General features: G+C 48.6%; 1 protein-coding gene across 1 annotated transcript in view; it reads right to left on the bottom strand.

Annotated features, from left to right (window-relative positions):
* The window catches only part of GALNT6 (polypeptide N-acetylgalactosaminyltransferase 6), a 30,623-nt gene extending 8,694 nt beyond the window's left edge, over positions 1-21,929 (bottom strand). Inside the window, exons 1-7 of the mRNA XM_081129273.1 lie at positions 21,862-21,929; positions 19,791-19,889; positions 15,227-15,349; positions 11,339-11,930; positions 9,578-9,750; positions 3,081-3,230; positions 1,778-2,012 (exon numbers count right to left, since the gene is read on the bottom strand). Coding sequence (XP_080985399.1) covers positions 1,778-2,012; positions 3,081-3,230; positions 9,578-9,750; positions 11,339-11,829 — 1,049 coding nt within the window. The 5' untranslated portion in view covers positions 11,830-11,930; positions 15,227-15,349; positions 19,791-19,889; positions 21,862-21,929. The remainder of the gene's footprint in view (positions 1-1,777; positions 2,013-3,080; positions 3,231-9,577; positions 9,751-11,338; positions 11,931-15,226; positions 15,350-19,790; positions 19,890-21,861) is intronic.
* Between the last annotated feature and the right edge of the window lie 900 nt (positions 21,930-22,829).

Genomic DNA, 22,829 nt, shown 5'->3' with positions numbered 1-22,829 from the left:
TTACCTCTCCTCTCAGCCTCCTCCTGTTAGCTTTCAGAGTAGAGGACAAGAGCGTATGGCCTGCAGGCCTCCTGGTGGGGTACTATGCATAGTTCTGAGGGCAATCCATGCTTGCCACCAGGGAGCAATTTCATTCCTCAAACACTGGAGCTTTATCTTCCAGCTGGACATTGGAGCCAGAGATGTCAGTGATGGGCGGTGGCTAGGTGCCCTGTCCCTGACTGTGCCACTGTGTGCACTGCCCCCAGCTTCGGGGAGGGGGGCTTTATTGCTGTCTACACCAAACAAAAGAAAGCTATGAAACAGGCAGCCGGTCAATAGGGAGTTTTAATTTCTTTTCTCTCTCCTGCCTTCTCTTTTACCTCTTCCCTTTCTGTTGCTGTTCCTCTTCCTTCTAATGGAGACAGAGTGGCTGGCTGTTCAGCATCCATGGGATTACTTCCTGTGGCACCCACCTGAGCCCTCTCCACTGAGGCAGCATCTCTTAGGATTTGGGCATGTAGAGGGGGAAGAACTCCAGCACTCTCTTCCTTTCAAGCTTTCCCTCTTATCTCTGCTCACTGTATCCTGTACCTCTGCTTCCCTCCATCCCAGGTATATATTCAGTTGACCCTGGAGTTTCATGGCCAGTATGGGAAAACAATGGCAGATAATCACAGTATACTCTAAAAGTCACTCCCCAACTCAGTTTGGCTGAGACATCTGTTAAAATAAACTTGTGGTTGTCCTGGCTAGGTAGGCTCAGATGGTTGGAGTATCTTCCCCTACACCAAAAGCTTGTGGGTTCGATTCCCAATCAGGGCATATAACTAGGTTTCGGGTTTCATCCCTGGTCAGGTGTGTACAGGAGGCAACCAATCGATGTTTCTCTCTCTCCCTTCCTCTCTCTCTAAAAATCAATAAAAACATATCCTCAGGTGAGGATTAAAATAAACTTGTGGTCTCTAACAACACCACAGACAATCAGAGGGGAAGGACAGGGTAGGTATATGAGGAGAAGATTAGCTCAGGTGGGCATTAAACAATGGGTAAACTTTGAGGCATTCACAGGGTTGGCAAATCATGGCCCAGGGGCCAAATGTGGCCTGGCTTTATATAAGGCTCTGGGGCAAAGAATGGTTTTTACATTTTTAAAGGATTGCTTAAAAGAAACACAAACAAGGAGTATTATGCAACAGACTGTATGTAGCTGGCAAACCTGAAATATTTACTATTTGGCCCTTTACCGAAAAAGTTCAGGACAACTGCAACAAACTGCAAACTGCAGAACACTTGTCTATATTCTTTTAATATGTTTTCAGTCTTTTCAAAGAGAATGACCTGGGAGCACATGCCACCCCCTCTTGTTACAACGGCTATTCAATGATGGCCACTACCCACTATCTCTCGGCACCTCTGCAAGCACCAGTCATGGCCTTCTACAAGTAGGGAGGAATAGATGACACAAAGTGTGTAAAGCCCTTAGTCCAGTGCCTGGCACACAGTAAGTGGCAGATAAGAGCAGTCTAGTACCATGGTTGGCAACATAGGTGTTGGGTCAGCCAGGCCAGGATGGGTATCCCTGTTCCACCTTTGTTAGCTGCATAATCTGAGGCTAATTGTTTATAACTAGGAACCTCAGTGTTCTCACCTATAAAACAGGCTAATCATAGGGTATGAGAATTAAATAAAATATGTCAGGTGCTTGTGTTGACCTGAGATGGCATAGGTCCCTAGGACTGGGTGAGTCTGGGACCATATAGGCCAGGTTGGGGGCTCACCAGGCTATGGTCCTTACTTGATTGGGTAGGTCTCATCCTTGCGCCTCTGCCTTTCATGTGGAGGTAGAGTCTCCCAGCCGAAGGTCAAGCTCCAGTCAAAGTTGCCACGGCTGTGGACTCTGCCCTTCTGGACGGGCTTGGAGAACTCAAAAGTGTTAAGGTCAATGGTGACGATGTCTGGGCTCACCACTGCTGTCTCATCCTCAGTGATGCGTGCTAGGAGGGGCTCCAGCCAGCCATGGAAGCACTCACCTGCAGGCCCAGACCAGGAGACAGCTGTCAGGGTCCTGACCACAGCTGAGCCCATGCCCCAGGCCAGTGGGGAGATGCAGGAGGACAAGAGAACTCTCCGTCCACTTCCTAGCTATAGGCTGAGAAACAAAGGTAGGCTCCACAGCTGTACAGAGCACAGAGAGATCTCCTGAGAACCTCCTCCCCACCCCTCCCCCACCCAAAGATGCAGGTAGCTCTGGAGGGGAGAATGGAGGTCTCAGGGGAGTAACATGGTCAATTCAAACGATCCAAAAGCACAGGGAAGGCCCTGGAAGGGTGTCTTTGGATTCCAAGCCTATCCAGTGAATCAGCCCTCCCTGCCCAAGAGTCCTCTCTCCCAGGAATATCTGCATCTCAAGCTTCAGCTCCAGTTGTAGAATAATCCCTTTCATTTGTCTAGCCCTTTGAGGTTTTCAATGAACCATATATATTACTTTATTTGGCTCTCAGAGTAATAATTCTGTGGGTGAGTAAGGTTGGTATCCTCTTCCCATCTTACAAATGAGGAAACTGAGGCTTTGCTAGTGGCAGAGTCAGAATATAAACCCAGGTCTTCTGACTTCCAGGTCTAGGCTTTCCCCAGTATATATCACTGCTTTTAGGGAAGTTATTTTTTTCCTGACAATGGTGGGAGGTGTTTTGGTTTGGAGCAAGGAGAAGGCTTTCCTGGCTCAGGTGACCCTACAGGAAAGCTCCACAGAGATCATTTCCCAGTGGTAATGGGAGGCCTCTCTGAGGGGCTGAGTTCAGAACAAGGTACAGATCAGGGGAGAGAGAAATGTCTGGGGCCCCAGAGCACACTCCCAGCAATTGTGGGGTGACCAACTGTTTTAGGGTTGTGTGTGCCTCTTGATAAAACATCCTTGGGATTGGGGTAAGAGAGGGCTAGAAGAAGCTGGAGAAGCTAGAAGAAGCCTCCTTCACTCCTGAAACAGAGCAGGAAGGGGCCTGTTGATGCTGTGGTCACAGCTCTTCATCCTGCCAGGAAGGGGGGTGGGCCAGACTACACCCAAGCCTCCTGGGTGCCAGGCCAGCACTCTTACTCACAGTGGGCATCCAGGAAGGTAAGCACCTCTGCCTGTGCCACGCTGGCTCCCAGCAGCCGGGCAGTGATCAACCCCTTCCGCTTCACCTGCCGCACCACCCTCACGATCTGCAGTTGCTTCACGTACTGTTCCAGTTGTTCCTTTAGATACTCTGGAAGGGACAGTGTCATTGTAGTCAGCTCACCACTTTGTTGCAAGCCAAATCCCCTATGGGCACCAAGCCCTGGCGCTCTCAGGCTTCCAGCAGGCCTGAATTTTTAACTCTCCCACACCAACCACACTAAGCAATTCCATGGAAGCAGATGGTGAGGAAGAAGATAGGAGGAAGTCCTGCAAGTGGCCAAGCACACCCTGCCACCCCATGCCCACTTTGCCAGGACACTGGCTCTGCAGGGTGAATCCTGTGCCTGTTTACCTAGGCACCTTCTCTAATGTCTGAGACAGGACCTCAGGGCTGTGTTTCTTTGGCCTAAATCAAGTAAAACTTCCAACAAAGGCTCTCAGTCGTCCCTCTGGGTCTCTGCACCCTTTCAGCCACCATCTTTCAGAGCCGTGATTCCAGCCTCCTCTCCTTTCCACACCTAGTAGTTGTGACAGTCATTTCTCAGTGTCTGATGTCCTGTTTCCCAGGCTCCTCAGAATAAGTTTGCCAGGTAGAACACACAAATGTTGATTGCTTACTTGCTGGACCAGCAGCGAGAAGTCTTACTCTAATCTCCTTTATTATGTCTTCTGCATGTGGAATTTTTAAGAAATGAAAAGATGCTGAGCTGCTTTTTAATTAAATTAAAGACATGTACCGAGTGCCTACCATTGGCCAAGCATAGTGGTAACCCCAGCCACCTAGGATGATCAGTGACCTGCCAGAGGAAGTGAAGGGCTGAGAGCCTGAAGGGGTGGGCGTTGGGCAACCATCCTGAATTTGGGGATGGAGAAAGCTTTCTGAAGGCAGGGATATCTCTGCTGAGATTTTTCATTCCTTCTGAGTTGAGGCTTACTTCATAATCTTGTTATTCAGTCTGAAATCCTGAGCATTAAAGGTAAGCTCTATTCTGAGGCAATCCATCTGGAAACATATTCCAAATTTTGCTTATGTTTTATTAGCTGTGGTGCTGGTTTACCCATGCCCCTGTTCTGTTCCTGACTGTGCAGGATGGAGTTGCCTGTAGTTTTAGAAGTGGAAGTGGAGGGCAGGTATGACAGATGATTGTGTCCTTTCTCTTTTGAGCTGTGGGATCAGCCCAGTGCTCAGACCTTGCTTCGAGCACAGTGCTATACAGACTGTGGGGCCTGAAATCAATTTGGGGTGGGGATGTTCTCTCTCTCTATCCCCCCCGCCCCTCACACACACACACACTATGCCCAAATACTTGAGTACCTACTATGTGCCAGTCATTGAACTAGGTGTTTTCATGTTGACTTTCTTATTTAACATTCTCTATGAGATTAAAACGCTATGAAATAGGGAGTATTGTCCCTAATGTTTATCAGTCAAAATTGGCCTCATTTGGCAGCTTAGGCACAGTACTCACTTAGCAAACACCTGCTAACTCACTGCCCAGGTGCTAGACACTACCCTGGGCAGGGAGGGACCAGATCTGGGTCCTGCCTTCAAGGAGCTTCCAGACTCATAAGCCAACTGTAGCCCTAAGTGCTGGGTCTAACAGGAAGGAGGGAGGAACTCCAACTGAGAGCCTCACCTTCTCAGTGTGACTGATGTCTGGGGGGGGGGGGGCGAGAACTCACTTAACTGTGCTCACAGGAAGTTCATGGTGATGGAGATAAACTCAGGGACAAAACATCACAGGAAGTGGGTTTTGTGGTAAGAGACAGAAGCACTGAGCTGTGAACCTCAGGAGGGTCTGAGCTCTATAAGGCCCTACTCCCACACCTTCCTTCTAGGCTCAGGTGGCTGGGCTGGACCTGGGGATTCTAAGTATGAGTGCAGGTCCTTCTGAGGGAGTGAGACAACTCCTGATAGTCTTCCTGTAACACCTCTGGACCCACTGGACATATGCTCCAGAGCTATGCATAGCAGAGCTGAGCATGGAGAAACAGACAAGCCCATCCATACTATCTATGTCCCCCAGACAACAGCTTCCTAATTTAAGTTTAATGCTCCACTATCCGAACCCAGCTTCATTCCTCATGACAGAGTTTGTAGAACTCCCGTGACCTCCAACACACATTCCTTACTCAGTCTCATCAATATGCAGATGCTCCTAGGTCTTCTTTCCTGGCCTTGCCATCTTCACTTAAATGTCTAACAGAACCACAAACCAAACATTCCCTAAAGAGAACTCCAGATTTCCTCCCAAGCTGTACCCCACCCCCATGATCCCCATGTCAGTATGCGGTACTTGCATCCCTCCAGCTGCTCTAACCTAGGAATCATGCTGGCTTCTCCCCTTTCCTCATCCTTTACAGATAGTCCATCAGCAAGTACTACCAGTTCTCTCTCTTGGTCCCCACTGTCACTCCAGCAGTCATGTATTAACTGGTCTCCTGGCCTCTACTCGACATCATTCTTCCCAATCTACTCTTTTTTTTTTCTTTTTCTTTTTCTTTTTTTTAAAAAATATATCTTTATTGATTTCAGAGAGAAGAAAGGAGAGGGAGAGAGAGATAGAAACATCAATGATGAGAGAGTCATTGATCGAGCCCGCAACCCAGGCATGTGCCCTGACCGGGAATTGAACCCCGATCGCCTGGATCCTAGGTCAACGCTCAACCGCTGAGCCACACCCGGCCGGGCCCAATCTACTCTTGAAATAGCGGCCACAGTGGGCAGCTGAGTTATTGTATAAAACTAAATCAGACCATGTGAGTATAGTGGTTTAAAATTGCACTTAAAAACAAATCCAGCCCTGGCTGGGTGAATCAGTTGGTTGGAGTGTTGTCCATACACCAAAAGGTTGCCGGTTCCATTCCCAGTTGGGGTGTGTACAGGAGGCAATGGGTTGATGTTTCTCTTTCACATTGATGTTCCTCTCTCTCTCTCCTTTCCTCTCTCTATAAAAATCAATAAAAACATATCCTCAGGTGAGGATTCAAAATAAAACAAAACAACAACAAAACAAATCCAAACAGTATGGTGGTTCCTCAAAAAATTAAACATAGAATTACCACATGGTCCAGCAATTCCACTTTTGGGTATATACCCAAAAGAAGTGAAAGCAGAGACTCAGATATTTGTGTGCTGATGTTGATGGCATCATTATTCACAGTAGCCAAAATGTGGAAACAACCCAATGTCCATGGACGGATGACTGGATAAACAAATCTAAACTAACCCAAAGCACTCCCCAAAAGTCTCTCCCCTGGGTTGCATACAGTGCATTTCCTGACTTCAGGGTAGCCCCTTCTCCTACAGATCCCTCTACCTTCCCTTCCACAGCGCCACTTCCTGGCCAACCCCACCTCCTTCCTCCTCTCTCCATAAGGAACTTACTCACTGAGGATCCCGTTCACTTCTCAGCAATACCAGGTCCTGGGAATGTGTCTGATGTCCTCCCATCTACCTAGCAAAGTCCCACAGGAGGGAGGACTAGGCTGTCTCCCCCCCCCCCCCCCCCCCCCGGCAGGGCAGGGCTTTTGACATGGAGCCGACCTGTGTGGGGCACAACAGACCGATGGGCCTGGGGGCCAGTTTTCATAAGCTTGTGGAGTGTGCCAGACCAGGAGTATACCTGGCCACACAGGAATAAAATCTGTGCCCAGGGTTTAGACTCTGAGGTAGGTAAGAAAAAGTTCCCCAGCCTGCCACTGGGCATCCTTCCCCCAACCCAAGCACCCAAAGTCTGTTGTGTACTTGCAGTCACAGAGGACTGCCAAGTACCTGGATAGGATGACAGAGAGCATGGACATTGTATTTCAGCAGAGACACAGCTCTGCTCTGTGTGTGTGCAATGAGAGCCAGCTAATCTGATAATACTGTCAAATGTGTGGAAAATTTTTATCTGGCTGTGGACTGCAGAGACGTCTGACCATGGCTATGAGTTCTGTTCTTTTCCCCGCTGAACTGAACACTGCTGAGAGAATCTCCCAAGTCTGAAAGCCTGCATAGTGCGGTTGTCTGTCCTAGGGTCCACAAACTCCCTGGCATTAGATGCAGAAATGTGGGTGTGTGCACAGTGTTGCAGCAATTCTGCTCTATTTTAGGGAGTGGAGTAAAGCTTTGAACAGATTCTCAAAGGAGGCCAGGACCCAGAAAACTAAGAAGGATGGGTTTAGGGTTTTCAGGCAGGTGATTCCGAGATGCTGGAATTGGCCCTAAGAGAGAGTCCAGGAGACAACGAGAGAGAAAGCCTGCTAGGGCCAGGGACTTTGGAGGGGCTGTTGTGGCCACTGCAAATTCCACCCTACTAGGCAAAGGCTGCTGTGCCCTTTAGATGCTGCCCGTGCCAGCCTGGCATTATGTCACTTTTCTAGCCTGGTCAGAGGAGTTGCCCAACTGGGCACTTGTACCTTATGGACTCAAAAAATTCCGGGTGAGGAGTAGAAATAGTTTAGAACTCCCACCCTATGTGATTCAAGGGAAGAAACATCTGAAGAATGGGTAGCATAGGTTTGGGGGAGAAGGGGTACCAGAGAGCCCAGTTTGAGAGGAAGGGCAACTGATACACCTGCTCCCCATTGCATACAACCATTCTATTGCTACTAAGGGGCACTCCCAAGCCCCTCCCATCTTTGCCAAACTTTGCCTCTCCCTTTCCAGAAGCCTAATATTATGCTTCTTGCCCACCAGACTCTCTCACTACATCCTTGATACCTGTTTACCTTTGCTTTCTAAGTGCTGCTAGGTGTCTGTCCTATGTGGGGAAATGTGAACTCCCCAAAGAAAGAGACCCACCAGTACTCACACTCAGCTCCTCTTTCCACTGTCTTCCCCAGCCTTATTCATCCTTTTAGCATCAACTCTAATCTACAAGGCAGGAGGAAGGCTGGGGGAAGGTCAGGAGAAGCAGCAGCTCTATTGGAGTGGCCCCAAGGAATACTCTGGGAAGTGTGGTGTCAGTTTGTGTGCTAGATATAGGAACATGGGCACAGGAAGCCAACCTGGGAGAGTCCTAGATACCATGTGCCACCTAGGAGGAGGGTTCAGCTTCTGGAAACTCCCAGCCTAATGATGATGCATCAGTCTCTCAGCTTCCTTCCTAGTTCTGGCCCTGTCATCAACTCTCAGGTGGTCTTAAGAACTTCCTTTCCAGACTCCGGATCCTCTGCCTCTCTTCCTGACAATTACCCTCCTACCACTTGCCATCCTTCTGAGACAAGGTCACTTTCCACCTTAAACATCTTCAATGACTCCTAATTTCCCCCCCAAATACTCTTTAGCATGGCATGAATTTCAATTCAACATCTTTTTAGTGTCATTTCCTAAAACAAACCTAAGCTTCAGCCATATGAAACCTCTCAATTTTTCACAAATATACCTATGCCTCTAGGACTATGTCTATGCCATTTTCTCTTCTGGGAATGCCCTTCAAGGCCTCTTCTTTCCCTAGACACTCATGCTTTAAGGCCCAGCTCCAATCTGGCCTCCACTGTGGACTGCCCCAGCCACACTACAGAGAAATAACATCTCCTGGCTACGTGCTCCCAGAGTGCATTGTGCCCATACAAAGACTAAACTGGAGCCAATGCTTATAGTGCTTATAGTGCTCCATCTAAGTACTGTGTCACATGAATTATCTCATTTATCACCTGTCTCTGATCCCTCCTTGTGAGGGAGTCAACTGTCTTCATTTTTAAAAGGAAATTGAGGTTCAGAGATGCTAAGTATCTTGCCCAAGGTCCAACAGGAAGAGGCAGATTGGGATTTGAATTCCTGGGTGTTGGCCTCTCAAGTCCATGCCCTTTCACATCTATTAGGGGTGTATTATGGGCCACACTGCTGTGATTGGTGTTGTAAGGGGCCATCTGACCCATGAGGGTCGTTAGCTTTTTTAGGGCAAGATCCATCTCATTTGTTATTTGTCATGGTATCCCCTATGCCTAAGTCAGTGTCAGGCACAGAATACTCTGTAGATGTTTGTGGAATTACTTTAAAAGGTGTGGGTGGAAGTTTGATGAGCAACTCACTTGCCTATTATGAACTACAGCAAAGAGGGCTTTTGAGGTGGAAACTTTCAGGAGCAAAAGAGTGGTCTAGCAGGTAGAAAACAGAGGGAAGGCCCATCCCCACCCTCTGCCTTGATCTCTCCCAGCATTTCTGATTTGGGGTTGGGCTTCAGAGCTCTAAGGGAGTCTTAAAAGCAACAACTCCTAAGCTTTTGGAGCCCTTTGGGTGAAGTGGGGATGAAGTCCATGCTCTAGGAATGTGGTCTTCTTGCCTGCTCTCCCCTACCTTCCTGTTCCTCACCTGCCTTCTCCCTGCTCCTGGCCTTTATGATGAGCTGTGATGCTAGGGAGCAGGCAGTGAGGGTGCCTGCTCCCTCAAGAGAACCTGCCCTCCTTCCCAGAATACCCTCTCCTCAGGGCCATCTCTAACCTTACCCTCAGTGCTGGCATCATCCACCAGTATGATCTCCTTCAGCAGGATGGCAGGGGTGGTGTGTAGGACACTGTACACTGTTCTCAGCAGCGTGGACCAGGCCTCATTGTGAAATACAATGATGATGCTGGTGGTGGGCAGTGGCGGGCAGCGCCGAAACTTCTGGTCAACACATCTGGAAGAATGAAAGTGTAGATTCAGCTCTCCAGGTCCCTCAGAGTTCCAGGGGTAAGGAGGGCTCTGTGCACAGATTACCATAACCACCTACTGCTCCTAGGAACCACTAGCCTACATTCCCTGTTGCAGTTGGGAATAGCTGCTCCCTGTTCCCAGCTTACACTGTATTTTCCACCTACTCTGAACCTCTGCACAGGTCCTAACCAACCTACTCCAAAATCCGTTTGCCCCAGAGCTGGCTCAGTGTCCCAGCTGTGATACTGAGGGCTCCTCCCTGCTCCCCTTCTCACTTCTTTCATATGCTCTAGGAGTACCCAGGGCTGACTCTCTTCCTCAGTAATATGTGTGCTGCATAAAGTGTAATCCAATCCAGAGGTCCCAGAGGGGAAGTAATAAAGGGCAAATCTGACATCTGAGAAAAGTGACTACAATTTTCATACTCTTCGTGTTATACTTTACAGTTCTCTAATCCATTTCCTCATTAATTCCTTGTAGTTGGACACTACTATCACAATCAATTTCCTGTGACCTTTTCTCTACCCTCATCTACTCCAACCACTCTGTGGCATTGATCATGCTGCTGCCCTCTTGACACTCCATCTCGGGTGGCGGTGGGAATGTGTGAATCCTGGATCTCAAGGAATCCTGTGGCCTAACACCCTTTCTTATCCCCTCTGCTGGCCACGAAGATTTCTCATGGAGCCTCCAGGAGAGACACCCAAACTTCCTCCTCTGGCTGCCCTTATGGCCCAATACCCTTCCCTGCTGAGAAGTTCATGACAATTCCGAGTGGCTCCAACTTCTAGGACTATAATACTTGGTCAATTTTGAGGAACTTAGGTTCACAACCCTAAAGAATCATGAATTTGGGGACAGGGGCTGCCACGTGACAAAAGGCCAGAAAGGGTATAACTTTGAGTTGGGAAAGACAAGTCTAAATGAGAAAGACACAAAATCTTTGACTTGAGGACAGTGTGAACACAGCCATGACCACATTAGGGTGAGGTGGCTTACGGCTCAAAGATCTAAGTGCTGGTTCACTGCCCAGGATTGAAAGTATAAACAGCTTCAAATAAAGGGTGGAATGAATTCATGGGCCTATGCATCTTCATTGGAGGAAGGAAATCAGAAGGTGTGGGGATAGTCCTGATCACCAGGGCCGCTGTCAGGAAATGTCCCTTTCCCAGCAGCTCAGCAGCAGCGTTCCATAGTCTCTGGGGCAAGCTTCAGCACAGGGCAAGGCCACCGAATCAGTGGCCTGGCATCAGTCCCTCTCAGTCACTCCTATGCCAGGCCCTGGTCCCAGGCCCTGAGTTCTTTTTTCTGTATCCTGTCACCTTCATAATTGTGTTTTTACTCTCACAGGTCTCCCTAGGCTTCTGGCCTGACCAGAATTCTCTTGAATCCCCACTCCTGGGATAAGGGCAGTTGGTCAAGAAAAGGAGTGAGGGTATAGAGGAAATCCTTGTCCATATGCTAAAATCCCCATCAGCTCTTTACCTGGCACTTGGCCCAAGGCCATGGCCATACCAACCATACCTTTGGCAGAGCCCAGGCCTCACCCCATGACTCTGGGTGCTACTTACTCAGGGGGTCGAGTGTCTGGCCCCAGGGCCCTCTGTAGGGAGATCCGGTCACTGGCAAAGGCATTGAAGCAGTGCTTCTTATAGCCCTCTTCCTTTTCCTGGGTCTCCAGGGGAGTCCAATTATTCTTCTGAAATGCTTTCCCATCTGCCCCAGGGCTGCTGGGATCCTGTGGTGGCCGTTCCCAGAAGGGCTTCAGCTCAGCTGGGGTATAGAACCCAGGGAGGCAGGACTTGTTTGTGGAGACCAGTGTCTCCTGGGGCTCTGGAGCCCTGATCTGGAGCTTGGGCATCGAATCCTTAAGGTTGTTCATGGCCCCCATCATGAGGTCCAGGACGTGATCCTTCTGGCTCACCAAGGATTTCAGCCACGGTTTCTCTGTGGCCTGTTCTCTGCTGCTTACATCCCTCTGCAGGATGAAGAGAAAGAGTACAAAAGCACTGCCCACCATGGCCAGGCGCAGGGGCATGTGGCGTCTGCGGAGAAGTCTCATCCTCTGGAACTAATGGGGACCCTGGCTGAGTTACTCGAGTTCTGGGCCTGAGCCTGGAAATAGCTTGATATGTCGTGGTGGCCACACCTCGGGGTCTCAGCCTGAGAAGGGAGGGAATGAGGGAGAGAAATAAGCCAAGGCAGGGATGGAGAGGGAGTCAGGGGTTTGGGGTTCAAGACTAGGCTCTGTTGCTGAATGGTGACATCACCTTATCCAGTCACTTAGCTTTCCTCCTAAATTTCCACCATCCATAAAATGAGGAGACTGGAATCAAGTGTTTCTTTCCTGCCCTAAGATTCTGACATTGGTGGATCTAGAATAAATAGAACACTAAAACTCTAAATGCAGAGATTTAACAGAAATAAGCACTTTGGGAGACACTTTGGCATTATCAAGTAAAATCTAAAACGTATACATCCTATGATGCCGCAATTCCACTCCTAGTTTTATATTCCAGACAAACTCCAGTGCACATGAGCCAGGAGGCATGTATCAGAATGTTTCTAGTAGCACTAACTAAAATGGCAAAAATAGGAACCATTCAAATGCCCATTAGCAGTAGAATGAATAGAGTGTGAAATATATCCTTATTATGAAGTACTCTACAGCAGTGACCAAGAATGAACCATGTCTACATGCAACAGCGGGAATGTAATGCTGAGTGAGAACAAGTTGCAGAAGGATACATACAGTGTGATTCCATTTACAGAAAATTGTAAAGCATGTAAAACTAAACAATGCATTGTTTATGAAAACAAAAGTGAATACAAAATATTGTTTGTGAATACAAAAATGAATATGTGGTAAAGCTATAAAGAAAACTAAAGGTATAATGAAACCAAAGTTTCTGAAGAAGGAGGAAAGATATGGGAATAGCCCTGGCCAGTGTGGCTCTGGTCAGAGCGTCAGCCTCCACACCACAGGGCTGCAGGTTCGATTTCCTGTCAAGAGCACATACTTGGGTTGCAGGTTCGATCCCCAACCCTGGTTGAGGCGCATGTGGGAGGCAACCAATCCATGTGTCTCTCTCACATTGCTGTTCCTCTCTTTCTCTCTCTGTCTCTCCCTCTTCCTCCCTCCCTTCCATTATCTCTGAAAAGCAATGGGAAAAATATCCTCAAGTGAGGATTAACAACAACAACAAAAAGATATGGGGATAGAGGCACACGGGGATTCAAAGTAAAGTGGGTTTTCTTGAAGTGGATGGTAGCTGCTACTAGTACTATTATTCCTTATACCCTAGACATATTTTATAAATATTCTTCTGTATCTACACATGTTTAATAAAAAATACTAAGATTCTATGACAACACCTTCCAGGCAGGGCTGAGCTTCGGTGTTCCTCAGCTTACACCCCTGGGCACATACATGATCCTACAGCTCAGAGGATGAATGTCTGCAAAACTTTCTGTGGAGAGCTCTGGAAACACAAGGCTCCCTTGTTAAGTACCAGATATTCACAGCAACAGGCCTGGGCACAAATCCCAGTTCAGCCTCTTCTAGTAAGAATAGCACCTACCTCCTAGGGTTGTTAGAAGGATTAATAGGTCAATAAATAATCATGGAAAAAGCTTAGCAGTCTCTGCACACAGTAATTTCTGGAAAAGTAATAGTTTTTATCAATAGTGGCTGTGTGACCCTTGGACAAATTACTTAATCTCTCTAAGCCTCAATTTCCTCATCTATAAAGTGGGGGTAAACTAATACCTAACTCACAGGGTTGTGGTAAGGATTAAGTCAGAGATAATGTATGTAAACTCCTCAGGAGAGTGCCTGGCAAATACTAAGCCCTCAATAAATGGTATCAATTATTTCTACTATTATAATTAATAAATCCCTGCTCAGCTTTCCAGCAATTTTCCTCAAGCACCTGGTCCTTGGCCAAAGCCACACTCATTACCCTGTGGCGTGCCTTTCTATTTAGTGCTATTACTTAAACTAGCCAAGTTCCTGCCTGTGGAGAAGCCTGGTATCTGGAGTCACTTGGATCTGGGGATATGATCTCAAGGGGGAACATGGGTCACTCTGGGCTGGGGAGACAGGTGGTTTTCTTTTAAATATCAGGCTCAGCAGCAGCATCAAAAATAAAATAAAATGAAGTCTATTTGAGTGTCTACTTTGTATTAGATGTTGTCTAGGAGATGGGAGAGGAGATATGTTAATTCTTCCAGTATTGATGGAGTATCTGCTGTATGCCAGGTACTCTGCCAGATGGGGGAGATACAGAGATGAGCAAGCACAACCTTCAAGGAGTGTACAGCCAACTGGGGGAGTCAGATTTTAAACAGAGATCATCCAGTGAGAAGATGGCATAAGAGAGGCACCCATGTGTGCTGAGGGAGAGAGTATACAGGAAACTCAGCAAGTGGGGCAGGGTGACATTTGTGAAGAGGTCCCAAGGGGGAGGAGCTGGGGCTGAGCACTAACCCACAAGTAGGAGCTGGCCACGTGAGGTGAGCACACACAGAGGCCCAGAGGCAGGAGACAGCATAGCCAATCAAACAACAGCAAGTAGATGGGGATAGTGGGAGTATTAAGTCCGATGATAGTAGAGGATGAGCCTGGAGAGGCAGATGCCACCAAGTCATCATGCCAAGAAGTCTGCTGTGACCTGAGCAATACAGGATTAGTGTGGAGCCCAGCATTACAGGAAGAATGATATGATAGCTGGCTGAGGGCACCTAGGAGGTGGACCTGATTGGCAGCTTGGTGGCCAGTTAAGAGGGAGTTGGGGGTCTGACCCAAGATGGCAGTGGTGCTGATGGAGGAGGGAGAATGTGGTGCTAGAAAACCTCCCTTGGGTGCCAGAGGGGCCAGCTCACTGCAGCTGGGGCACAGAGGTATGAGATAACTGCTTTCCCCATGAGATTTTAGAATCTAGCTGGAGAATAAGAACTGGTACCACTGGGTTCAGGGAGCACCTGTCTGGGGAGGGGACAGGAACAGAAAAAAAATCTTTCACTGAATACCCTTTTGTACTTTGAACCTGACTATATTACCTATTCAAAAATTAATAAAATTAAAACAATAGCACAGACAGTAAGTGCCAAGTTGAAGAGCTGGAGTTCCCTGTGGGCTCGAAGAAGGCTTCTAGGAGGGAATGGGGATTCAGTATAGAGGCAGTTCCCTGTGCCGGAGGTTGAGCAATGTACTCTCGGCCAGCAGAAGAGTTCTACTTGAGCTAGACACCTCATAAATCCTGGAACTGCCCCAGTTAAGCACAAACAGCCCCACAGAATGGGGAAGTGTTTGCAATGACAGTGTCGAACTGCAGGCTGCACTTCCCTGGTATTTTCTGTCTACCTTCCCATTCCAGCAAGAAAAGAGGGAGCACAGCTAGAAACAAAAGCATGGGAATAGGTTAGTTACCAGCTGCTGCCAAGTGCTCAAGACTTACCTCCTCCAGGAAGGCCTCCCTGACCGACTCACTCAGAATCACCCAGGTCACTTCAACTCCCTTTCCCTAGCACCGCGTTGTGGTCCCTCGAAGTGGGGTTGGCCTTTATTCCTTTTATTTCCCCTGGAGAAAGAGACCTAGGGTTAAACTGAGCCCTGCCCAGGCATCTGTTCTTTCAATCCAACCTGGCAGTCGAAGGCTTTCTCTCTCGAGCCTGTAATTCCTCAAGGTACTAACCACATCCTGAAGTGAAAGGAGACACCTGTGATTAGCCTTGGCAGTAAAGGACTCGGTCTCTAGTCTGTTTGCTCAGCATGCGGGCAATAGGAAAAGAGTCACTAGGAAGAGACACATAATCCAATGGAAGGCAGAAGACTAGGATTAAGGATTCCGACACTCTGCACAGATGATGCCTAGAAGTGTGGTTAGCAAGGTCGCGGAGGTCACCGCTCCATCAGCCTTGGTGAAGGAACAGCCCCTCTTGTATGCAGTGCTGTACTTTGTCAAGTACAGGGCTTCATAGGACCCTCCCCCCAGTGTCTTGTGTAGCTCCCTCACCTTTGGGTTCCCACAGCATGGCCACCAGACCAGGTGCACTGGCAAGTGTGCCCACAGCCCTCATCCACTCATTCCCCTCCTGTGGCTGCGGAGCGTTCATTCTCAGCCCTTTTTCCTCCAGCTACTCTTGGGGTTTCAACACATCAGACCATCTTGGCTTCAGTACTGAGGTGATGCCAGAACACAAATTCGCCTTCTCTCACTAGCCTAAGGGAACTGGGCCTTCACCCAGCTCAGTGTCTATCACACCACTGACTGCAACCCACTATAGGACTGTGAAATAAATTTAAACTGTTGCAAATTAGCATGTAAAAATTCTTTAGAAAAGATCAGGATGGAACAGAACAAAAAAGAAAATATCAAAGTATGTCATATGTAATACAGGCATTGTTTTGTTTAAATTTCACTTCAGTTATTATACATACATAGAGAGTGTTTCAAAAGTCTTAGTGCAGTTTTAAGCTTTAATAACTTCAGAAGCAGAAATGCTACAGACTTTCAAAGAACATCATTTGAAAATTTTATTTAAATTTCATTTACCTTTTTGAGTTTTATGAATTTTGAATAAAATTTTATTTTAATGTTTGTCTCAATCCATTGATGATAAACACTTCCTGATACAAACTTAAACTGAAAAATTGTTATTCAAAATTCATAAAGGTAAAAAATTGAAATTATTACATTTTCAAATTGTGGGTTTTTTTGTTAGTTTGTAGAATTCATACCTCTGACGTGATTTAAGTGTAAAACAGCCTGAAGACTTTTAAGATACCCCGTCACACATTAAGTGGGTATGAAGTTTTGTTGTAAAACGTCTTTCTTACTGTGGTCCAGTCATAGACATCTGAAAGCCAATGACACTGTTCGATCCCTCCATTTTACATTCTAGCCTCTCCCAAGAAGCCTTCTTTGATCTCTCCCATCTTGCCGCTTAGCAGAGTGTTTATACTTCTACCCTGGCCCCATCACAGCCTTTCCTGTGTGGGAGGAGTCTGTTCTCTTACACCTTCGTGAACTCCTGGACCAGGGATGCCAGGTTGTTTTCACCTCTTTATCACTTGCAAAGTCTAGCACAAGTTTACTATGTCGGAAGTACTCCATAAATTCTTGTTAAATGAGCAGAGGACAGAGGAGTTAAAGTCACAAGGGTAAGTACTGGCTTCACCAAGTGTTTTGAATGTACTCATTCCAACGAGCATTGAGTTACATGATATTCTGCTGTTAAGCATCAGCGTGCCACTTTGACTAGGTCTGTCTGTGAGTCCAGCACCCTCATTTTACACGTGAGGCCAGAGTGGTTAGGTGACTTCTCTATAGTCACACAGCTTGCAGCTCCCAGGAGCAGATGGTAGTCTCCTAACTCCCAAGCCACTACTCTGTTCCCACATCTTACCTACCCCTTGGAGGACCCTTGGGGAGTTTGGGGACTGGGTTTGGCTCTCCTGAGTCTGGGGTGGGGCTACAATTCTTTAAAGATGCCACAACTGTAAGTCCTAAGCAAACTTTCAGCTTTTATGAAAGCCAGAGTAAACCATGCAGAACACACCCTTGCTGGCCGGTAGCCTCTTTGTAACAAAGTTTCTTTCTGTTTATCAGCTGAGCTCCTCACCTCCGGGAGACGTGGCAGCCAGGAAGTAAGACAGCACCACAGGGATGTTTGTTCAAGTTAGTCAGACTAAGGCTCAATTACAGGTTTCTTCGAAAAAGAGATGGCTGTGGCCACTCTCACCCAGGGCACAGGTGTGTGGAGCTGGACATCATGTTGGGGCGAGGGACAGGTCAATTTCAGGCTGCTGGTGGGGGGAGGGGGCCAAGAGGCTGCTTTGGCCAAATGATCATCCCTTTGTTCCTTGCCATCAAACACAGCAGCACTCATTTCACTTCCTCTGTTCTCGTGCTGTGAACGAAGTAGCAAATGACCCCCCCCCCCTCCAACCCCTCCTCCCAACTCTGACCCTTCTGATTACAGAATGCTGGGAGGTTTTCACTTTTTCTCCATAATTACACTTTCAAGACACTTGAGCTACTGTGGCTTATTTTCCCAGAAAGATACACTGAAAGTTATTTCTGTAGCTAGTCTATCAAATTCTTCCCCTAGCATATCTAGGTTCACTTTATGTTAGTATAACATTTTATGCTTAAATTACCCAAACACAGATTTTCAATTGAAATAATCTACCCAACTCTGCTCAGATTATATACCTAGAATAGTGCTTGGCATATATATAGTAGGCACTCAGTAAATATTTGTTGATTTTATTACAAATTTGTAAAAGTCCCTAAAAATAAAAAGAATATGTAACCAAAAAGGAAGTTCAACAGTTAGCTCACAGGTTTTACTTCCAGGCCCTGAAAGGTGGGACAGGGATGTCCAACTCTCAAATTGGGCATTGAGACTGCTGGCTCCTAGGAATCCAGGGATGAAAGAGGAATCTTCAGGTGGGCATGAGGTGGGATTTCCTAAACCCTGGTGACAGTCAGGCTGGGTTTGAGAGAAGGCAGAAAAAAGGAACTTGAATTGAGTCTTCTCTGTCATTTGGGGATTGGGGTGGAGAGGGTGGGGGGCCGGGGTTAAGAGGAGAGGTATTTCTGAAGGCTTCGACTGGTCTCCAGATTGGGGTGGGGGTGATAGGAGAGGATAGAACTGAAGTTTTTCCTTCTTTCCTCGCCCCACAGTCTGCTCCTGGCTGTAGGCCTTCTACTCACTCAGGGTGCCCAGATACTCAACATGTCACACCCTGAACTCAGGGTCTGTGCCCTACCCCCTCACCTGTGAGCTAACTGTTGAACTTCATTTTTGTTTATTCTTTTTATTTTCAGGGACTTTTACAAATTTGTAATAAAATCAACAAATATTTACTGAGTGCCTACTATATATATGCCAATCTCCCCACAGCAGCCAGTAGCATCGAAATCCTAGAAACAAACTCTGCCCCTGCCCCACTTCCAGGTGTGTAGTTTTGAATCCCTTCTCAATTTCAGTTCACCCCACACCCACTGTCAAATTCCGCTGATTCATTCCCTGCCTCCTGGATCCTCCTCTTCCTTCCTACTCAAAACCCTCATCTGAGAATGTGCCCTTATCACCCAACATCTGGAAGATAAGCAGAAGCTGCCTGCCCGCCTCCTCCGCCTCAGGCCTCCCTCTCCCTTTCACAATCAGAACAGCCATGTTCATATTTCTTTAGCGCCATTTGACTGCACGTTTCTACATGGCCTGGACAATCTGGTTCCTGTTTGCTGCTCACCCTCACTGGCTATCTTTTCCTCCTCAAAGACTTTTCCTTACATTCTTGCTGAGCAAGCCATGTTTCTTTTCTCTTTCAAATTCTTACTTGAAACTCCCCTCCTCCGAGAAGCCTTCTTAAGACTAAGGTGCATCTTACTGCCCTCAGCATGAAGGTGTATTTGTTTCCAAGTTTCACCACCCATGTTTCCCCATGTGGGACTTCCCCACTAGATTTTATGGGGAGAACCAACAGGCCTAGACACTAGGCCACTTAGATCCTGTTTTTTTTTCTCCTTCCCAATCCTTAAATCCTGGTCCCAATCTTCTGCCTCTGGAATGCAATCCACCTAGCCTTCCAAACCTGTAGTATCCCTCTGCCCCGTCTGCTGTCATCTGTCTGTCCTTTGTTCTCTGTTATATGTCAGATGTAGAGCTGAGAGTGAGGATTGGGTTTCTTCCATTCTTCAGATCTCTATGTAGGGCTTAGGACCAGGTTGCACAGGGTACAGGAGAATAACCTGACCCCACAGGGCTCTTGGGTGCCACAAAAGAGTCTTCTAACAGTCCTTTTTCTCCCCAGACTGAACCCATCCTTGTTCACTGTGCAAGCCTTTTACATAGCACAATTACCGCATTGAGCTCGACACAGAGACAGTCACTGCCCTGCACTTGACCTCTCCTTTATTCAAACCCTCACTCTCATTCCCATCAAATGAGAACGGACATTTTGGGCTTTCCAAGAGAAGAGCAGAGGGCTGTATGAAGAGCTGAGTTTACCCAAGTCTTCGGCACAGCCATTCACTGGGTCCCTCCAGTGCGCAGACACCTGCTCTGGTCCTCAGCTTCACTTCCAGGGCTGGAGATGTCAGAATGTGCCTGTGAGAGCCAGAGGAGGGTTAGGACAATACCAACACTTTTTAAATTACTATTTACTATCAAGTCAAGTAACAGTTATCTTCTCCATTTTACACAGAAGGAAACAAGCACAGGGAGGTGAAGTAACTTGACCAACGTCACATAACTAGGAAGTAGCGGAGGCAAGATTTGCACTCAGGCCCACATCTCTCCAAAGCCCACTCACTGCCTTAACCATGACATCACACTGCCTTGCATTTGGCTGGTGCTTGGAGCCTTGCCAAAGCACTTTTATATACACCTTCTCATTTGCTCCCCACCCAGGGAGTGTTTATGTGATTTGGCCAAGGTTAGACAACTAAATTATCGAAAGGGCTGAGTCAGATGCCTGCCTCCACTATACCCACTGCCTTCCCTAACTGAGAGGCCCTCGGTGCCAGGGTTAGCTGCCCCTCCTATTCCTAACTTCTATTCTAGGCAGTGGCTACATGGACTAAGCCCATGGTCATACTTCCTGTCCAGGTTTCTCCCACTTGAACTTGGAATAAGATGTTTTTTATCTCAGAGGGCATCTGACATGAGTCAGGGCCTCCCCTTTCATGCTGAGTTCTTCTATGCTGCTGTGGGTGGGAGTCAGCTGTCCTACCAATTGTGGGCAGCGATTACCAAGGATGAGGACACCTTGGGCAGTCCAGTATCCTTCGTGGTCCCACCAGCTCCAGACTACCTCTTCCATTTCACAGTCCTGCCCTGTTTTCTGCCATGGTGCCCCTGAAAGTGTTACCTCTTGGAACCTAAAGTGAATGGCATTCTTGAGGAACAGGAGCTAGGGAAGTACCTGCAATGATACTGACTTCTGCTGGATAATGTGAAGCAAAGTATATTTCAAACCTCGCACCTTAGAGTGTACTATTCATCACATAAATTTGCCCGTCTCATTCTTTTTTTACCCTTCCTGTGATGGGCAGGGAGGGACACAGCTGACCTGTCCACAAGGGGAATAGGGCCTGGGCAGTGTACACATATCTCTGGTAAAAAGAACACAAGCCCCAGGTTCTTTGGTGTATCCAGGGTTTTAACCAACCTCAGTGGGTCTGGGGATGTGCTGAGAGCACAGCATCAAAACCCTCCCTGGGACAGTTGCAGTGGGTTGTTGGCCCATAGAGGGGGTCTGTTCTATGCTTTGGTGGCAAACTGACCACCCTCTCCCCCCCAACACACACATACACAGGAGGGCTCTGTCCTACCCTCTGCCAAGGTCAGGGTCTGGGACGACTGGCTCTGGGGCAAGTAACAAACTGTTTCTCCTTTTGGTTAGCCTGGGGCTCGGAACAAATGACTGGGAAATCAGGAAGTTGGTGACAGTCACTGTCATGAATGAGCATCAGACTCCCTCCCTGCAATACCACACAGCTCCCATCTGCAGAAGGCCCAGGCCTCCAGAGGGAGGGCCTCCCAGACGGACCCCCACCAGGAGGCTTCTCTTGCCTCCCCCCTCAGCTCGGCAGCGACATGGCACTGGCGGAAGGGAACCTCTCTGAAAGATTTTCTGTAGCCGGGCACAGAGGGTGGCCCAACCTGAGACTAGGCCCACAGGGAATTGGGTGGCAGCATGGGTGGGTGAAGGGAAGAGGGGCAGAGCCCTGGAGGGAGTGCTATGGCTTGTCCCTCCCCCACCCCACCCCAACAAGCCACAGAGGTCTGAGCTTTTCTTTCCTCCATCCTTTAAGGAAGGCGCGAAGGTGGAGGGGATCCTACCGAGGGAGGAGCTAAAGGCCACCACGACCCGTCAGTGCCAGTCTGGCCCACCCTCTTCATTTTATTGTGGGGGATGGTGGCGAGGAAGAGGGCGCTGAGAAGGCTGCAGAAAGCAAGGACTTGGCAGAAGCGTGAGGCCAGAGGGCAGTCCCGGGAAGGCGGAGAGCTCTGGGCTCCAAGTCAGGGGGAGGGTCGCAGAGGCCAGTGAGGGTCGCGGGCTGCTTCTGCCGCTTACCTGCCGCGCGAAGGCAGAGCTGCAGCCGCGCCGCCGAGCAGTTCACCGGTTTTCCGACGGGACGTCCTGGAGGGCGGGGCCGGGGCAGGGCCCGCGAGGCCGCTGGGGCGCGTTCTGCAAGCCCCTCCCAGGCCAGGTGCCGGGTGCCGGGCGCCGGAGCCGCCCGGGTGCCCCGCAGCGCCGCCGCTGGCCGCGCCCCTGGGGCTGCTCCGGCCCGCCCGAGGCTGGGGCCCGGGCCCCACGCGTTCTGCACTCCTCTTGCTGGCCGCTGCTAGGAGCCCAGCTTCTCCAGATACCAGCCCACCCCCGGGTGCAGTCTCCAGACTACCTCTTGCGTTTGACAGCCCTGGCTCAGCGCCGAAAAAGGTTGGAGGGTCTTAGCCACCCTAAGGACGACGGGCGTTAGCGGTGCCGCGGGTGGCGCGGACCAGCGTGTGCAGGGACCGCACGCTTGCGGGCGCGCGGCTGGAGCGGTCAGAGCCCGAGGCAGCGGCGCCGCAGAGTTAAAACGCCGCCAGGCAGTGAGGAGCCCGGGGCTCCGTCCCAGGTTTGCTTCTCATTGTCGGGGTGGTCTTGGGCAAATGACCTCTCCCTCCAGTTAACAGCAAGAGCTGCTTTTACCCGCGTGCCAAGAACAATGCTAAGGGCTCCATAGGCCAGATCTGAGGTAAACCCCAGCCCTGACAAATACCTACAATTACTGTCCAGAATATTCTCCGGAGGCGGCTGATCACACAGCTACAGTGATGCTCAAAGTGTGGTTTCCGGACCACCAGCAGCAGTACCACCTGATAATTTGTTAGAAATGTAGATTCTTGCGTCCCACCCTAGACCTAAATAATCCGACTCTAGAGATGGGGCCCAGAGATTTGTGTTTTTAAAAGCCCTCCAGGTGATTCTGGTGCACACTCAACACTCAGTTTTGAGAACCATTGAACGTGTACTGGCAGGGCTGGTTTTAGAATCCA

The sequence above is a fragment of the Miniopterus schreibersii genome (genome assembly GCF_964146895.1).
Source record: "Miniopterus schreibersii genome assembly, chromosome: 2".
Taxonomy (NCBI): Eukaryota; Metazoa; Chordata; class Mammalia; order Chiroptera; family Miniopteridae; genus Miniopterus; species Miniopterus schreibersii.
Note: the sequence above shows the minus strand (reverse complement) of the source record. Positions and strands in the feature narration are given on the sequence as shown.